Here is a 14,971-nt window from a genome sequence, read left to right on the forward strand (position 1 = left end):
GACACCAGCAGCACAGTGAGCCCCCACACCCAGCCCAAACTTGGTCTTTTGTGCCACAGACTGTTAACACACTGCATGTATTATTTCCATCATTCCAGTTAATACCAGTGCCCACCGTGTGGCCAAAGTCAGGTGGGAACACCAGGGAAAAACGCAGAAGGAAAAAACCCCAACGACTTCCAAGAGGGGAGCTGGACCTTCACTTTTCTTTCATAGCTGCTGATGTTTCTGTTTGCTTCACTGCTCCTTCCTATACGGTAACTTGTAATTATGTCATTATATCCAGGAAAAAATAGAACTGGAGCATTTGAAAGTGTGTTTTCAAAACTGGACCTAAGTTTGTTAGCTTCACATGTCGTGAGAAGGGATTGAAGCTGACAGACCAAAGTTCTGCACTGACAAAAAGCTGAACAGCAGGCTACAGCTTCGTGTTGGAAGCGTAAGGAGCACTTGTTGCACTGCTGGCAATCAAACACACCAGAACAGCCCTGCAGTCCCTGTGCCACCCCGTATTGTCACCGTCTGTCCTCAAATACCTGGTGCACTTTATTCCAGAGGTAGCTGCCTGGCAGCAATCCCAAATCCCCACCACCCCGAGAGAAGGGTGTGTGCGGGACAAGGTAAGGAGAGCGAATCCCTGTTATCAGCGCTCTGCCCCGGAACGCCGCTCGCACAGAGCGGCTCCAGCGAACCAGACAGCTCCCATCTGTTGCTCCGAGGGGAACATGCCAGCAGAGACTTTTCTCCTCCGCCGCGATCCTTCGGCTCCAGCCCTTATTTTCCCTCCCGACTAACCTGCAATTCCACAGCAATACTGGGACACTGTCTAAAATTAGGCCGTCGCTGTCCCCTCCCCTTGAAGGACGAGTTCAGAGAAACTCATCCGCAACCCGGCTTTTTCCTGTCGGGTTTTATTCCCCTCCGTATTCTCTCGGTTATTCCCGAGGCCGGGAATTGGCGTCCCGGCTCTGTGTGGAGGCAGAGCCGTGCCGGGGGGCGGAGGTGCGGGGGCGTACGCGAACACCCGCGGCCGAAACCCGCGCCTCCCGCTGGGCTGGGCGGGCGAGCGGGGACTCCACCGGCCCCGCGGGGGCTCAGCCCGGGGCGGGGAGCGCGGGGTGCCCCCGGTGCCGCCCCCGGCGCTGCCTGGAAGCGGCGGGGGCGGCGGGACGGGGAAACCACGTGGGGCTCCCCGGGAGCGCCACCTGAAGGGCCGAACCACCGCCGGGGGAGGGAGGAGCGGCGAAGGCGCGGGGGGGGGAAAGCACACCACAGCCCGAAACCCGGCGGAGGCAGCGGCCGCCAAGCAAACAAACAAACAAACAAACGCACAAACAGACGGAGGCACGGAAGCGCCCCGGGAGCGGCGGCGGCGGGCCCGGGCGGAGCGGAGCGCGGGCCCCCCTCGGTCGGTTCTGAGCCCGCTGAGGGGGCGCTGAGGGGGCGCCCGCGCGACCCCGCCGGCCCAGCCCGCGCGCGCGGGACGCGGTAACCAGATATTTCAAAAACAAAGACGTCAGCCCACACTGCCCCGCGCGCGCCCCCCCCGGCATTACGTCATCCCAGAAGGCCCCGCGCGCTCAAGAAGCTTCTGAAGGGGGGGGTGGCCATGGCGACCCGGGCCGGGTCCGCGCGCCGGGCCCTGGCCCCGCCCCCCCCGGGGACGGGGCGGCGGCAGCCAATGGGGAGCGCGCGGGGTGACATCATGCGCTATTTTTAGCGGGCTCGCGGCCGCTGATAAGTGAAGGGCTGCACGGCGGGAGCGGGCGCAGAGCGCGGGGCGGGCGGGAGCGAACGAGCGCGACTGAGTGCGGCCGCCGGGACGGTGGAGCGGGAATAGCGCGGAGCCGGGCAGGGAAAGTACTTGTGGCGGCGGAGCGGCGTCCCGGCGCCACCGGCACAAGGAGGAGGAGGGCGGCGAGGCGCCCCGCCAGGCCGGGCGGGCTCTCAGCGCGGCGGCGGCAGCAGATCCAGTAAGGCTCCGCGTTTCTCCTTCCTCGGCTCCGCGTTCCCCTTCCCCGGGAGGGTCGGGGTGCCCGCGGGGAGCTGAGCGGCGGCCGGGCAGCTTCCCTTCCCCGGACTGTGTTCTATGAGTGCAAAGATGGAGCCTACTTTCTACGAGGATGCGCTGAGCGCCGGCTTCGCGCCGCCGGAGAGCGGCGGGTACGGATACAATAACGCCAAGGTGCTGAAGCAGAACATGACGCTGAACCTGTCCGACCCCTCCAGCAACCTGAAGCCGCACCTGAGGAACAAGAACGCCGACATCCTCACCTCGCCCGACGTGGGGCTCCTCAAACTGGCCTCGCCCGAGCTGGAGCGGCTCATCATCCAGTCCAGCAACGGGCTGATCACCACCACGCCGACCCCGACGCAGTTCCTGTGCCCCAAGAATGTCACCGACGAGCAGGAGGGGTTCGCCGAGGGCTTCGTGAGAGCTTTGGCGGAGCTGCACAACCAGAACACGCTGCCCAGCGTCACCTCGGCCGCCCAGCCTGTCACCAGCGGGATGGCACCTGTGTCCTCCATGGCCGGCAGCACCAGCTTCAACACCAGTTTGCACAGCGAGCCCCCGGTGTACGCCAACCTCAGCAACTTCAACCCCAACGCGCTCAGCTCCGCGCCCAACTACAACGCCAACAGCATGGGATACGCGCCCCAGCATCACATAAACCCCCAGATGCCCGTGCAGCATCCCCGGCTCCAGGCTCTGAAAGAGGAGCCGCAGACTGTACCTGAAATGCCGGGGGAAACTCCTCCCCTGTCCCCCATTGACATGGAGTCACAGGAGAGAATCAAAGCCGAGAGAAAGCGCATGAGGAACAGAATCGCGGCGTCCAAATGCCGGAAAAGGAAGTTGGAAAGGATTGCCCGGTTGGAAGAAAAAGTGAAAACTTTGAAAGCCCAGAACTCAGAGCTGGCATCCACTGCCAACATGCTCAGAGAACAGGTTGCACAGCTTAAGCAGAAGGTCATGAACCACGTCAACAGCGGGTGCCAGCTCATGCTCACACAGCAGTTGCAGACGTTCTGAAGAGACTCTTCAGCGAGAACTGTGTTGTGGTACAACTAAAACAGGAAAAATCCAAAGTGGCAGAGGCATAAAGCTAATGGCACAAGCTGAGAGGCTGTCCTGCCTGTGCTCCGCAAAGCGCATGTGTGGAAAGACTGGCAAAGCCTTCAGCTGGAGCCGGGAGTGCAGCGGCCAGCGCTGCTCCGGGAAGTGCCGTTCCTGCTCGGATGAGATGTCAGATCTTCGTTTAACATTGACCAAGACCTGCATGGACCTAACATTCGATGATCATTCAGTATTAAAGGTTAAACTGCAATAGAAACTGTAGATTGCTTTATGTAGTATTCCTTAAGAAAAAAAAAAAAAGTGGGAGGGAGGTTTGTGGGAGGCCGATAAACAAAAAAAAAAAGAACTGTTCTGCCTGCCTTCAAGTAAATTGTGTATGTACATATCTTTTTTTATTTTATTTTATGAAAGTTGATTAATGTCAATAAACTACTTCATGACTTTGTAAGTTATTTTTATGTTGTTTATTTGGGCACTGCCCAGTATTGTTTGTAAATAAGAGGCTTTTTTTTAGCACTCTGAGTTTACCATTTGTAATAAAGTATAATTTTTTAATGTTTCTGTTTCTGGAAAAAAATTCTAGAAGGTTCTATTATATTTAAGAAAAATAAAATAATTAAAATGTATTTTCCCCTCACACTTTTTTTTTTTTTTTTGCTAGTACCTTAGTTGGGAAAATGCCCTTTGGGCTGCACTCTGAAGGGTAGGGATTATGCTGAACTTACTCTGTAACTCCAGACGTGTCCTGGAGAAGGTGTGAGCAGGGGAGGGAGAAGCCAGATCGTCCTCACTAAACTCCTACAACTTTTGGGGTTCTCCTGAGGTTGGATTCCCCAGCTGCAGCCTGCCTGCCTTGTTCTTGGGGCCCAGTTTAGACATCTGACTTCAGGCAGGGTTGTGGAGGGGTGGGAAGGCAGGGAACGAAATTGTTCCATAACTGGAGCAACTGGCTACTTGATCTGACATGTTTTTTATTAAATTAATGCCCTCAAGAAGATAAGGCAGGTGGCTGTATTAAGAAAATTACGCTGTAGGCTTAAAAAGTAAAAATATTCACCTTTATCCCTGTGTTTTCTCAGGTAGGAGGTGATTCTTGTCTGTTAATATTTATGACAATGCTGCTGTCAACAGTAAAATGAGTTTATAACCCTTCCCCTGTCTCTAAATCCTTTCCCTTTTGGATATTACTCTGGGTTCTGACCTTCTTGGCAATAGAAAAGCTGGGAAAACGGAACCTAGTGGGAAATGAAAATAGCAACTTGTTGAAAAACAGCAACTCCTGTTGCTTGTTTCTAGCAATTTGCTGAAAGCAGCAACTTCTCAGGCAGTTCCAGGTATTTTTTACAAAACTATCCTGATTTTTAGTACAATCACAATATACAGGTATATCTCAGAAACATGCTACTTTACTTGAGGGGGGTGGGAAACAGCTTTATTACCAGGATTTTAAACACTGCACCCAATTAATTTTGTTTAATAAACCTATCTGAAGGAGACCAGATGTTTTCCTGTTTGCTGTTTGGAGCCAAATAGCTAAGAAAAAAATACATGATATCAAAAGACTGCAAGAAAATATTAGAAAATCATTATTCTCAAGCAGGCAGGTTTTTTTAAAAAGTCTTTTTTTTCTTATATTGGAATGTGCCTAATTTTAATTGAAGGTCACTTAATTACTGGATAATTATATTTATATATATTTATATACACATTTTTACTGTTATCAAAATGGTACTCTGAAACTTGCAAGTACTGTGGGTAAGTTCCTTACAGGAAGCAGAGAAGTATCTTCCTCTAACATTTCCCCCCATCTATCACATATTTTATCACACAAGGGCTTGTTGTAGTGTTTCAAAGATGCTCATTTGGTAGTGTCCTTGCACATCCCAAGCACGTGTCAAGGTAGGCGCCGTTTGGAGGGTGTTTGCTGCTGTCAGAGGAATACAACTGTAACAACACCAACCAAACAAAGGGTTACTAGGAGGATTCCCAAGTTTGCCAAGAGTACATTTTGCTGATGTCAGCAACCCGGAAGGTAAGTTGATTTTGACCATATGTAGGAATAGACAGCAGAGGGATAATACACAGCACTGCTGGGTGTGGTTTTACAGGGATTTAGCAAGTGCCAACTAGCAAAATAAGCAGGGCAAGGAGATTAATTACCTGCAAAGGTGCATGTTTAACTCTCAGCAGCGCTGGGTTATGGAAGAGACGTTACTAGCAAGCATTTTGCTTAATCACCTAATTACGTAAAAAATAAATACATTACATAAAATACTATGTTAATTAAAGCCAGCTGAGTGACAGTCTGCTCCACCCTAGGCTCATGTGCACACACAGACATTCAGAAGTGCAGTTGTGTGTTCTGTCTCAGGGTGACATTCTGTGGAATGGGGGAGAGCTCCTGAGCCATGGCACTGCCGGCTCAGTGGGCGCCACGGGTTGCGTTGTTCCTGTCACGCCAATATTGCAGTGGTGTCCACTCACAGATCTGCCAGGCAAGATGGGTGTAGCGCCAGTGAGCTTCACGAGGAGATGAGGAGCACTTCAGGATGAACGTTTTCATTGGTCCCTCATCACATTTAAGGATTAGGCCTAAAAGAGGGCAAAGTAAGTTTATATTCTTTGCTCCTCCATCTGTTTTGTAAACAGTGCGGCCGGCAGCCCGTTGCTATCTGGTCCACCTCAGCCTAGACTGAAATTCAGCACTCTCAGTTTAGTTCTTAGTAGATCACTGTGTGATCAATACACACAAGGGTAATGAAAGACCTGTGTGCACTTATATGTGGTGAAATGCAAAGTTTTAACACTTACTTAACTGCCAAGACTAAAATTGCCTAATGCACTATGGGCCTTACTGCTAAAGGAATAGCCAGTCCTCTCTGAGATTCAGAGAGAAACTCTTTTTGTTGCCCCAGCTGTATTCACAAGGGAATATTTTGCAAATAACAGCATTGTGAACATGTATTTTGTTTGGCTGTGAGTGTTGTCAACGGATTCAGGAAGTGAAGTCAGAAAAAGGCAGGGTTTCAAACAGGGCAGGCTACACAGAAATGCCTGGGCAAAGAGCCTCTAATCAGAACAACATGTTTGGGACACGGGAATATTAATTAGAATTTGGGTCTCTATTGAAACCAACAGAAGCCTCACACTTCTATCCCATGAACAGAAGTGAGCTACAAAGAGCAGTTTGACCATCATTACTCACTGAATAATTTTAAATCCAAAGTACTTTTCATGATGGGAAGAACAGTAACAATTTAACTTATCCTCCAGTGGGACAGAGTTGGAGTTACCAGCCACTTTCAACCTCAGAACGCAGGGGAAGTTTGTACAGACCCTGTGAATCTGTAGGTCTAAAAAATACCAACCTCAAAACAGAGGACTTAAATACCAGCCTAAGACAGCACACACCCATTTAACAATGAAGTCCAAGGACCAGAGATTCCTCAGCTATCTCTATTTTATAGGGAGCTGTCTGGAAATCCAGACAATATCCCTCCAATCTATGTGAAAAATGGCTGACAGTTCTGTCCCATGCAGAAGTCTAAGAAATCCATTAGAATAATTACTTTCTGAAAAGCAGCTCAGGCTGGAACAAGCTCAGGCACTGCTGGAGAGCACCATGGCGTGGGCTGTGCCATGTCCAGGAGAAGCACAAGGCAGAACTGAAAAAAATCCACTTATCTTTAAAATCAAGCCTAGCACTTTCTCTGTTCTCCACCTCTTCTTCCCTCCCCTTATTCCCAAGACTCCTGTGTAACAGCATGGAGTTACCCACATCAAGAACAAAAACCAGTTCAGGCAAAGTTGGCTGTGTAGAAAATAAAAGTTGCAAACACCATGAGTGAACACAAAATATTGCTAACAGGCAGATGGACAGCAAGGAAATATTTGAAATTACCATATACACAAACCCATTATGAAACAGAAGATACCTTAGGAACATCTGGCACCAGCTGAGGGACAGGGGAAGGAAGGTGGTATTAGCCTTACAAGTAAAGAAAAGGAAACTTCAAAATGCAGATGGTTTGCTTTTTGGGAAGGTAATTCTTCCAGAGAAGTGCTTGTTCCTTGGAATTACATGCACTGCCAACATCAGAGCCTGCACCCAAGGGCTGGTGGCCATCCTAATTCTCCACAGATCCATTACTGTTGACATGAACGGGATAATGCATCCTCTGAACAGAGAATGTGCTCCTTACAAAGGAAACTTGTAAAAAGTGATCATATAATTTACCGTGAAAGCCTCTGATTACTGAAACACTTTTAGAGGGGTTTTGCACAGCAGGGCCCTCTTTTCCAATTCTGCACATCATTCTTTGCAGTACTTTTTTGTTAAGAAACAATGCAACTACAAAAATCAAATTAGATTTTCATCATGGTCCCTTCTGTCCTTAAATATCCAAAACAGTAGAAGCACAATTGCAATGGGGAAGAATGGATTTTCAAAAAGTTAATTACATATTGAAAACACTGCTAATTTTCTTAGTTTTAGAGTAACAACAGACATCAGGGGAAAAACAAACAAAAACATAATTCAGAAAAATGAGCAAGTGATCTGTTTTTGAAATCTCATTCAGAACTTGATAGGTCATGACTGACCTGATTAATCCAAATTTCTATAAAACACCTAGAAACTGTGAGCAAAAGCAGAAGAAAACTTAGTATTTGTTTTCCTCTGTCTCACAATTATTTTCTGCTTTTGAGTCTTATACTCTCCAAGCAATCTCTAAGTTGAACCCTTAAACAAAAGGACGAGCAACTTGCTGAAAATTCCTCTGAACTGTGAATTTCATTCCTTATTCTCTTTTTAATTAAAACCAATTCCTGTGAGACCTGGCAGCATAGTAACACCAAAGATGTGGGAAACAGGGGATAGAATTCCAGCAGATGGAGCTCAAAAGCAAATAGTCCTGGAACCAGCTGCACAGATGCCTAGAACAGGAGCCTCTGCTTAGGTGGTGTAGTAGCCAAAAAAGACTTCAGATGAAACCTGTTACCATACAAGTGTCCTAAAAACAGAACAATTTCAACAGCTTTTCTGAATTCTTACAATAATCACTGCAGTGAGGAGGAAGATCCTGCATGATTTTAGTCACAGAATAACCACAGTTACATCAGAGGACAGTAAGAGTTCAAACTGAGTGTCCATGGCTGTTTTTGTGAATTCTCCTCCCCAGCGATGGCTCAGCTGCATGGCTTTTAGATGGCTGCTGTTAGCACACCTTTCTGCCTCAGATAACAGGTCATGAAAACACACGCGACACAGGGACTGTCCAATAACCTGGCTATCCAAACTCACAAAGCCTCTCTCTCACACAGCACTGTACTGAAAAGAGCAAACTGAACAGGTTTTGAATCTCCACTGAATGGATCACTGCTAAGTTTAAAAGCACAGCCAAGCACTACCAAAATTGGGGCCTACCTATTTCAAGGGATGTGATTCTCAAAGTTGATGGCAAATCAAACCACCTTGGCCACTATGAAAAGTTCATTTTCATTTGTGTCCAAAAGCAATTTTAGAACTTTCAGCAGCAGCAGAAATTGTGAGCTGCTGCACACAACTTGCAAGCTCTGGAGGTTGTTTTATTTTCACCTTGAGAAATCGGACACAAAATCCCGTAACACTTTAGAGATACAGCTCAGGATTTCTTCAGTTTAACTTCTGACACCTAACAAAGCTGGGGTAGGAGGCACCACAGGTTCTCCTTATAGCTGACAGAAAAGCACCGGCCCATTCTGAGAGTGATCCGGATAAATTAAATTGCTGCTTGAAGTGCCTGTGCCTCAGCAACAAGGTTTTTTTAACTTAGGAGCCTCCAGTCAGATAGGATGAAACCAGGGAGCAACAATTACCTGATTAGAATCAGGAGACATTCACTACACAGAACATTTTGCAAACATTCACCACGTGTTAGTGATGAACAAATTTCCATATGCAAAGCTTTACTCTGCTGCAGCCCATACATAATGTACACCTTTTTTTTTCCCTATCCAAATATTATCCCCAAATATTAATTGTGCAAAACTCCTTGCAAGAAGTAATTAAAAACAAGACTTACAATGAACCCTCCAGTGGTGTCTCAGGGCCCCAGTCAAGATATGATCTTTATCTTGTTAATAATCACCAAGTGTCTGACCCAAATACCTGAAGGGGAAAAAAAGAACCTGAATTCTTCAGGCAAAATCCATCCCCAATTTTCTTGTTTGGCTCTGTTCTCAATCATACAGATTGTCTGTTCTCCCTGCTTCCTGACTGAACAAGATAAAGTATTTATAAGTACCTATATTTTAATTAGTTATGCAAGTGCTTTAATATGCAGAATTACATAAAAACTATGTTAAGATATACAGTAAGTGCAACTGACTCCAAAACAGGAGTTTGCAGTTAGTCTCCAAAAACATTACTGACCAAAACAACCCCTGTAGAGTTAACATCAAAATTCCTTCTTTAAATGATGAATTGTAAGCCGAATTTAATGTTCTTTGCCTAGGTTGCTCCTCTTTGAAGCAGAGATTTCTAACCAGTATCTTTGTGGCACAGCACAATTTCCAGTTTTCGGGAGTGTGACCTATGGAAAAGCAGGCAGCTTTTCTCTAGGCAGATGTATCTGTGCTTTTAATACATCACCATGGTTAAAGACTTCTGGATTTTATTTCCCACTTTTGCACTCCAAAAACCACCTCAGCTCAGTATATTTAGGGAAGTGCCCTTCACTACACTTCAAACTACTGACAGTTTAGGCTCTGTGTAATTTTGGAGAAGTAAGAATGAAGTTGACCAATTTGGCTGTTCTCAAAATACTGACAATTACCAACAAAGCAGCACAAGTCCTGGAGATGCTGAATATCCCTGTTTTGGAAATCAGGACAGTGATAAATAGTGGAAGGAAAGGAAGGAAAGGAAGGGCAAAATACTTTGTACCAGGAGCTGGTTTTTTTCTTAGACTAATTTTCACTCTGTAAGAAAGTTACACAGCTCCATCTCTTTCAAATGGATGGTTTCAAGCTGGTCCAAGTGTGCACATCAGTCTTTTTATGCAACCCAGGACCTCACTGAACGATCTCAGGTAGGTTTAGCTGGTGTTTGATGAAGGTACCAAGGAAGCAGTTCAGGTTTTTGTGCCAGTTTGTGACTGCAGGAGCCACTACTGCTGCAGGGGCTGCTGCTGCCCGGCAAACACCGACAGAGGCACCTCCAGCCCTTCGGGAGCTCAGCTTTGATGTGTATAAGCATTTTTTCTACCTCGGTGTCAGCCTAAGCAACCACCTTTTCCCTTCTCCTTTTCTTTTCCACTCCCTCTTTTGTGCTGGTAATGCTTTTGGGAATATTTTACCCTGCATTGTTCCCTTTATTCTGTTACCCACACAGCTCTACAAACACCTGAAATGACAGGGAGCAACTGGGGAGGTGGAACACACATGCAGGTACAGACAGTGAGGATGTGGCATGTCCTGAAAGAAATGCTCACAGCCATATCCAGATTGCCACAGATCGAGCCAGAACTCCTAAATCCATTCTTCTCAATGGAACTTACAGTACAAAAATGCCCAGACAGATTTTGCACCAGTTTTGCTAACTTAATTTAAGTTCACACTTTTGGTTAAACAAGCTCAGTTTCCCATATGGACAAACCTATAAAACATGGTTTGACTTTCCCAGGGAACATTTTTCATGCAGCCATTAACTTGAACGAGAACTGTGAGACATTACTGTACCTGCTTATGAAACTGTTTTTGTTAGATGACTAACTTTATGCATATATGTTTAAAATTATTTAAGAGGGCAGCGAGGTTATTATTCCAAGTCTTATAAACGGAATTTCTTGCACATGTTCCTGATATTGGCTTCCATGCCTGTTTTGAATTTACTTACAAAGTACACTACCACACCCACAATTAATTTCAAACTATTTCCTTGGCCCCCTCCGTTTGCTGCATTATCATCCTCACGTGCAGAAACTGCTCCTGTGTTTTTCACTGCACAGGAAATGCCAGGCTGGCAGCACCAGAAAGGCTTGGATTTTAACTGAATGTGAATGGTTGTTGCTGTGGTTTGAATGTGGCAACAATGAAAAGCTCTCACGTTTAGGATCTACAACTCCTATTTGCTACTGGCAAAGCCAGTTAGGCTTCCAATCAAACTCTAAAGGTAACAATGACAACGTAGGGACAAAAGCAACAAAGTAATGAGCTCGGGAAGGGAAAGATCTTCTGAAGTTTCTCTTTTTTTCTGTTACAAACAGCCCAATTCTCAAACCTGTTGCAAAAGAGGAGCACCAGCAGCTCGGTGCCACCTGATTTTCTGTAGCCTTTCTAATGGTGCTTCCTCCTGGAATTTAGTTCTACGTGTATTGACACTTGCACAGCCCAATCTAAGAAAGAAAAGCTCCCGTTTTCCCCTTTTTAACACGCCGCCCATCAATCCAGGAAAGCACTGCCACCCATCTCACCCCTTCCCGCCTCTCCAGCACAGTCTCACTCCTCTGCTGGCAGTCTTGATCAGCAATTAAGAAGAAATAAAACTCCTTGTCTTTACAGCTATACAGAAACAGGAACAAGCAAGACCTCGCCATTAATACACAATAATAAACCCAGATTCCTCCGTGTTTCTGGGGTTCAGCTGGTACCACACCAGCCAAGAGCACAATCAGTAATGAATTTGAGTTCTAATTCCAGCTACAGCTGTACATGAGGAGCTCCTTTATGGTTGCACACACAATTTTCCATAACTGCTGATTGAGATCTGCAGTGTAGAAATACTGAGCTTAATTCTCCTTTTCCCAGGCAGGCCGGGTCTTGGCTTACAAAACAAAGCTGACAAGCCCCAAACCAAACAACTTGGTCTTGGTCTAAATCCTCCCTCTGCTTGGATCTTCAAAATTATACCGACTTCACAGAGATTTACTCTCTGATTTAAATGACTCCATGAGCCTATGAGTTCAAAAAGCAAAGTTTTATAAGTACAGGTTCAAAACAGACTCTCTGTGTAGTAAAAGTTACCACTTTTGCCTTACAACTAAAAATTATCATTAAACAATGATGGTTCAAAAATCTAAGAAAGGCTCTTCAAATTCATGAGAAGAGTCAGAATAAAAGCAGAGCTCTCAATTACTGAGAATTTCTAATGGCTTGCTATTTCTTTTGTGCACATCCATCAGTATTTCACAGTCCAAAGCCTGTCCCATATGAACAATAATATATTAAAATGTATTTTGATTTATTTATCTAATTAGATTAAACTATGTTTAAACACTGCTGGTTCTAATTCTAAAACTGGAGTCTTAAGATTCACCACATTACAAAAAACCTAAGATTCTTCAAGTCCATTTGCCTAATATATGTTTGCCATGCCTGACATTACAAGCCTCATCCTAATCTGGAATTTAGCTATTATTTGATACTTTATGTTCTAAGATTCCTTCCTTAAGTCCAAAGCTTTAATTTAAGCCAGCTGTTCCTCAATAACTCAGCATGTGTGGGATTTTCCCACTAGATGAAAATGATAAGCAGGATTTTTTTATTTTTAAAGATATATTATGAGCCCATTGAGAGATGGCTTCTTTTAAATAAAGGCAAAGGAATTGTCACAGTTGGTTCAGCCATGTAATGTGGAAATGATCCTGTGCAACACAGCTGGGTTTGTTGCTGGTATTGCATTGGTCGTGTTATGGGTTAATGTACAAAGTTATGTTGGCTTTTTTAGCTCTCCATTTTTACTAACCTGTGCACTTTGTTTCCTGCTGATAATTAGGACATGAATATTAACATATATTATTCTAAATAGGCACTTTTATACACTGAAGACTATTTGTGCTCATAAGGGAGGGTGTCAAAGTGCACATCTGTACTACAGAATGCTACTGGTGTGTTATTAAAATACAGACAGTTTTAGCATTGAAATATCTTGTTTTTCAATACCATTTTGATCACCAAAAAAATGGCAAATGGCCTTAGAAAAAAAAAAAAGCTCTGTCATACCAGAGTCAATGGCAGGTAAAGGGTTAAAATCAACACAGGATTTGAGAGCATCAGAACGTTTTCCTGCAAACTCCTTCTATGGTGTGATCCAGGGGAAGGTCCAACTCAAGTGCTGGATGTTCATACAGGATTTCCTATGACTAATGCTGTCAGCATTCAAGACTTTTGATTTAAAATGTGGGTGTTATACACAGATAGGAAATTTACCATTTACAATTTCATACTCAAAAATGAATGGAAATTACTGTGATTTTCAGATTCATTTTCTGTACGTGGAATGATAGCATAAAATAAGGAAGTCGCTGAGTGGCATGTGCTGGGAGTGCCTGCCAAGCTTTTACACAAGTCTTTTATATTTGGATGGGATTCACAGGTAGCTTGTACAGGAAGGCCTTTTCCTTCCGTATTTTTCAAAAGCTTTGCTGGATGGAAATTATGCCAGTGAGTAAAAGAGGGGAAGGGGGAACAAACCACCATCCTGGTGGTTTTGGTGTCAATTCAAGCAAAACTGAAAGTCATATCTAGATGACATTGATGCATCCTGTTGTAAAATAAACTAACAAAAGCAAGCCTAGGGAGCACAAAAGATGTTTTTGATTTGAAAGATTCAGAAACAAAGTAATAGAGAAACCAAAGCAAACTGGAAAATGCAAACTTGAGATGTAATCTGTTACAATTAAGTTCAATTTTTCAGTGTTTCTAGCAAATCGGCCATGGCCATGTACACTCTCCAGCAGGTTTGCTCTGAATTCTGTTGCAAGCTCTGGCTGCTTCAGATAATGTTTAAATAGAGATATTTTATTGAATTAAACATGAAGTCACTAAAAGCATTTGAGCTGTCATTACAATATCCCTTCTATGCACTTCTTAATGTCACATTTATCCCATTTTTATGATGCAATATTAACTTTTAATTGAAACTGAGATTTCCCCGTGTCTTGTGACACAAGGGAAAAAGAAGGTTGATTCCAGCTATTAAAAATCATTATTCTTTCCTTAATCTGGGTCTTCTAAAATCCCTTGTGGGCATATTACTGTTCTATTATTGAGCCAAGGATTTTGCCTCACTGGGAACCATATGATATATAAATACATTTACAGGTAAATTACAAGGGCTGTAGATGCCTGTTCAGCATCTACCACGTCACCTGACAGGAGTCTCACAAGTCTCAGAGATCTCAATTTAAACCCCAGAGTCTTGTAAACCCAGAACTGCTATTTAGGCAAGGAGGGGAAAAAAAACCCAACCAAAAAATCAAATAAAATTTTTAAAAAAGCACAAACCGAAAAAACTTTTAAAACTTTCTCAAACAGGGAATGCTTCAACTGCTCAGTAAAGGAAACTGAATTTACAAATGAGTGTGTTGAGGTTAGAAGGACAGTGTGGAAGAGACTCAAAAAGGCATAGGGTAGCAATATTCAAAGGATGGAAAGGAAAGCAGTGCAGGGACTACGGAAGACATCAAAGCTTTGGGAAGTATGCCTGAAGAGATGCAGCTCTTGTAAAGACTGCTGGTGGAGGTGTGTAGCTCTCTCCAGCTGGACATCAGAACCAAACATTCAAGTTATGGAAGCTATTATTTATTAAATAAAAAGGATGCTGAAATAATGAGTCAAACTTGTGCTTTGTCCACAGAGCAGCTGTGGCACAGGTACCAACCCTGCGTGCTGTGAGAAGAGGCATTCCTAGGGAAAAGAAATTCCATGCTCTGTGTTTGCATTAGTCCTGTGACCAAATCTAGGGTTTTTTTCCCAAAGCCTCTTTATGCAGCAAATAATTCTGTGCTCCCAGTGCAGACTAGAGGAGTAAGGAATAAAAGACTTAGTTCCAGGCATGGGAATAGAGAAGTCTGAAATGAAAGCTCCAGTTCAGATGGGACTGCACATGATCAGCACAGCGATGGAAACTGA

General features: G+C 44.7%; 1 protein-coding gene across 1 annotated transcript; it reads left to right on the plus strand.

Annotated features, from left to right (window-relative positions):
- The first annotated feature begins 1,723 nt into the window (after window positions 1-1,723).
- On the plus strand, window positions 1,724-3,705 carry JUN (Jun proto-oncogene, AP-1 transcription factor subunit). The gene has a single exon (XM_038143869.1). The coding sequence runs from the start codon at window positions 2,090-2,092 to the stop codon at window positions 3,032-3,034; it is 945 nt and encodes a 314-aa protein (XP_037999797.1). The 5' UTR covers window positions 1,724-2,089; the 3' UTR covers window positions 3,035-3,705.
- Window positions 3,706-14,971: the final 11,266 nt, after the last annotated feature.

This window comes from Motacilla alba, chromosome 8 (genome assembly GCF_015832195.1).
Source record: "Motacilla alba alba isolate MOTALB_02 chromosome 8, Motacilla_alba_V1.0_pri, whole genome shotgun sequence".
NCBI lineage: Eukaryota > Metazoa > Chordata > Aves > Passeriformes > Motacillidae > Motacilla > Motacilla alba.

What these genes read in the sequence shown, in the direction of transcription:
- JUN (XM_038143869.1), top strand. Translation starts at nt 2,090, where the DNA reads ATGAGTGCAAAGATGGAGCCTACTTTCTACGAGGATGCGCTGAGCGCC.